This window comes from Sorex fumeus, unplaced genomic scaffold, assembly GCF_029834395.1.
Source record: "Sorex fumeus unplaced genomic scaffold, SorFum_2.1 ptg000098l, whole genome shotgun sequence".
NCBI lineage: Eukaryota > Metazoa > Chordata > Mammalia > Eulipotyphla > Soricidae > Sorex > Sorex fumeus.
In genome coordinates, this window is record NW_026606155.1 from 4,137,682 (window position 1) to 4,141,761 (window position 4,080).

The window sequence follows — 4,080 nt, forward strand, 5'->3', positions numbered from 1 at the left end:
CAGACCCGACGGAGCCCGCCCCCAGGAGACGCTCCAGCCACAGCTGCTGAGCACCGCTCACCTCCTGCAGACGACTCTGCACGTGCTCCAGGTGGGCCTGAGCTACCTGCTGATGCTGACCACCATGACCTACAATGCCTACCTCAGCCTGGCGCTGGTGGCTCGGGCAGGCACCGGCTACTGGCTCTTAGCTGCGACCTTCCATAGCCTCCTTGGCAGGGAGCACTCAGTGCTGCATCTTCCACTACCAGTACCCTGCCACCGAGGAAAAAGGGGTGCCTTTATGAAACTCCCCTCCCCCACTTCCATCTCCCCCACTCCTGCAGGACTCTCTTCTCACTGTCACTCAAAGCACAGGGAGCCAGTAGCCTCGGAGAGCAATAGTACTGCTGCTCTGAGAAGGACCAAGGATTTGCCTTCAGGAAAGTGTCAACCAGTGTGCAGTTGACCCTAGCATAGGAAAGAGTTTTTCTCAATTTCTAGCCATTAAGAGATTTGGGAGGGGAGGGGGTAACAGGGCACACAGCAGTGCTCTGTGCTCAGGAATCATGGCTAGCAGGTCTCAAATGGCCACATAGGGTGCGAAGGATTTAGCCTGGCACAGCCTCGTACAAGGCCAGTACCTTACCTGCTGTACTATCTCTCTGGTCCCATCTAGCCTTTGAGCTTTTAAAAAAGAGCTGGGGCTGGAGAGATAGCACAGTGGGTAGGGCGTTTGCCTTGCAAGCAGCCAACCCGGGTTCGATTCCCAGCATCCCATATGGTCCCCTGAGCACCGCCAGGAGTAACTCCTGAGTGCAGAGCCAGGAGTAACCCCTGTGCATCGCCGGGTGTGACCCAAAAAGCAAAATTAATTAATTAATTAATTAATTAATTAAAATCCAGAGCAACAGCATTGTGGGTAGGGTGTTTGCCTTGCATGAGGTCAACCTAGGTTCCTGGCACCCCCATATAGTCCCCCTGGAGTCTGCCAGCAGTGATCTCTGAGTGCAGAGCCAGAGTAAGGCCTGAGCATAGCCGATGTGACCCAAAATTCAAAAAATATATAAATAAATTAAAAATTGAATTTATTTTAAATATTGAACTTGAGCAATAGTACAGTGAGTCAGGTACATGGCTGCCCTGAGTTCAGTCCCTAGCACACCATATGGTCCCCCCCAGCCCCGCCAGAAATGACCCCTAAGTGCAGAGCCAGGAGTAAGCCCTGAGTACTGCTGAGTGTGTCCCCTCCCAACCCCCCGCCCCCTGCAAAAAAATCCAAGTTTGTTCTCTGACGAAGGATCTAGTAGGGTGGGTCTCTGAGAAGATCTCAAAGGAGGGTGTCAGGGAAGGGGTAGAGAGGGGATTATAGAGGATCATGGAGGGTCAGGAAGGATCAGGGAGGGTCGGTGAGGGTCTGGGAGGGTCAGGGAGGGTCTCCTCCCAGTGTACATAAGAGGCAGGGCTCCAAGGAGCCTTACCTTGGTGTCTGCCAGAGACTCTGAGAAGAGGCTGCAGTGCAGGACTCCAGTGTCCTTCCAGAACCTTCTGCAACATGGCTTTTCCTGGAACCATGGACCACTCGCACCATCACTCCGGGATGAGCGCCATGGGACACCCCAGCATCCCGGCTCCTCCTCAGCAGCCACTGGCCACCTCGGGGCCCCACTCCCACGGCGGCAGCGCACACATGTCCATGACGATGCCCATGACCTTCTACTTCGGCTACAAGAACGTGGAACTACTGTTCTCCGGGCTGCTGATCAACTCCGTTGTGGCCATGGCCTTGGCTGTCGTGGCCGTGTTTCTGCTGGCCCTGGGCTACGAGGGACTCAAGAGAGCCCGCGAGGGGCTCCGTGCCCAGTGCTCGCCTTTCCCCAGACCTGACGGAGCCCGCCCCAAGGAGACGCCCCGGCCGCAGCTGCTGAGCGTCGCTTACCTCCTGCAGACGGTGATGCACGTGCTCCAGGTGGTCCTGAGCTACCTGCTGATGCTGATCGCCATGACCTACAACGCCTACCTGGGCCTGGCAGTGGTGGTGGGGGCCGGCGCTGGCTACTGGCTCTTTGGCGGGAAGAAGGCGCAGGACGTGGAGTCCAGGAACTTTCACAGGAACCAGGCTCCCCTCCCTGACACCTGCCCTGTGCCTGCATGGGACCAGCCACACCAGAACCTTGATGAGAACGTGGTCGAGGTCACCAGGTTCCACATGGACTATTCCAGCACAGACAGCTGGAGCTCAGACGTGGATAGCAGTATTGATTCTTGGTAGATTTCTGGATGGCGACTGCCCTGAATGTTTCCTATGGAACTGAAATAATTTGCTTGTCTTGAACCGAACCCCTGGGTCTCCCTACCCCCCTGGGTCTCCCACAGTATTCTATTGTCTAGATAACCAGTCATCTATTCCGGGAAGTTGGGGTTTTTTGGTTTTGGTTTTTGTTTTTGTTTTTTTCTTCTTCTTCAGATTCTGGCTATTGTGAACAATGCTGCAATAAACAAAAAAAGTGCAGATGGCATCTCTGCTGTGTGTTTTTGTGCCCCCAGGTATATAATTCCCAGAAGTGGTCTTGCTGGGTCATTTGGAAGCTCAATTTCTAGTTTTTTGAGGAATCCCCATATGCTCACCAAAAAGGCTGGACCAGTCAGGCATTCCCACCAACAATGAAGGAGAGTCCCTTTCTCCCTTCACACCAGCACTGGTTGCTCTTGTTCTAGGAGTCAGATTCTGATCATGTTCACACACTATTAAAGGACTTTGCTTGTCACCTATTTTACTTTAGTAAAATAAGTTCCCTGTGCCTTAACCTTCCTGCAGAACAACTGTCAGGTGTGGAAGGAGGCAGTTCCCACATCACTGCAGTGCAGAGATGCCAGCAGCCATAAGTAAGAGGTCGAGACAGAAGAGAACGTGTCCAGGCCCTCCATTGGTTTGAGAGCAGAGGGCATTCAAGCACAGAGTGGCTGCAACACCAGCTTGACTCAGAAAATGGATATGTATACATTTTGTCATTTGGGCCTGGTTTGGAGGCCATATCCCTGGTGCTCAGGGCTTACTCCTGACAAGCTCTGTCCTGTTAGGCCTCTCTGGTGCCTGGACATATATATTCTCACTATAATGGTTTACATAAAGACTTCGAGAGATGGCGTATAAGAGTTCAGAGGATAAGGCACCTGCCTTGCATGCAGCCAATCCTAGCTCAATCCTGAGCACCACATGATCCAGCGAGGATGGTCTGTTAGAGTCCTGGAAGCCCTCAAGCATGGCCCTAGAGGCCCACTAGAGGTATCAGGATGGTCTGAGTAATCCTTGAACCCAAGGGCACCTGAGGACCTGAGCAGCATCGTCAGGCATGGAACTGCCATTTCTGTTGGCTGGGAATCCCGCAAGGAGGCCCCTGGCCTCCTGGGTATAGCTTAGGAAGCTGAAAAAGCAACAAAGAAAACACCAAAGACTATATCATAGAGAATATAAAGTGTGGTTTATTAATATAAACTCTTAGTAAAACAAAGCTCTCAAGAAAATGGCTTCTTGGGGGCTGGAGAGGTAGCACAGCGGGTAGGGCATTTGCCTTGTACGTGGCCGACCCGGGTTCAATGCCCAGCATCCCATATGGTCCCTTGAGCACCGACAGGAGTAACTCCTGTGCATTGCCAGGTGTGACCCAAAAAAGAAAAAAAATGGCTTCTTTAGAAGGCATATATTCATTACTTGAAGAAAAGTTATAAACTTTCAATAAATTCTATTTATTTACCTATTTATTATCTACTTATTATGCCCAAATTCTAGCGTCCTCTTTTCTCTCCTGGCTCATAGGACCATACAGTATGCAAGGGATTGAACTTGGGTCCGCCATGTACAAGGAAAGTACTCTCTACCTGTTCTACCCAAGTCCCAAGCTTCCTCTTTTCTGCTCCTGCTTCAAGACTCTCCAGTGAGTCCTAATCCTCTCAGGAAGAGCAGCTCAGTCCCACACTGATCGTGTGATTATCTGGTTTTTTTTTTTCCTTTATTCACTTTTTCCCCTTAATCACGCTTACTAGATATTGTTAGGCTAGCAAATTAACTGTAAAATGCCAAAATCTTTTTTAGCATAAGAC

The 4,080-nt window shown here is 51.2% G+C and overlaps 1 protein-coding gene across 1 annotated transcript; it reads left to right on the forward strand.

Moving 5' to 3' along the window:
* The first annotated feature begins 1,552 nt into the window (after positions 1-1,552).
* Positions 1,553-2,251, forward strand: LOC130041251 (high affinity copper uptake protein 1-like). The gene has a single exon (XM_056133318.1). It carries the CDS (start codon positions 1,553-1,555, stop codon positions 2,249-2,251), a length of 699 nt encoding a protein of 232 aa, XP_055989293.1.
* Positions 2,252-4,080: the final 1,829 nt, after the last annotated feature.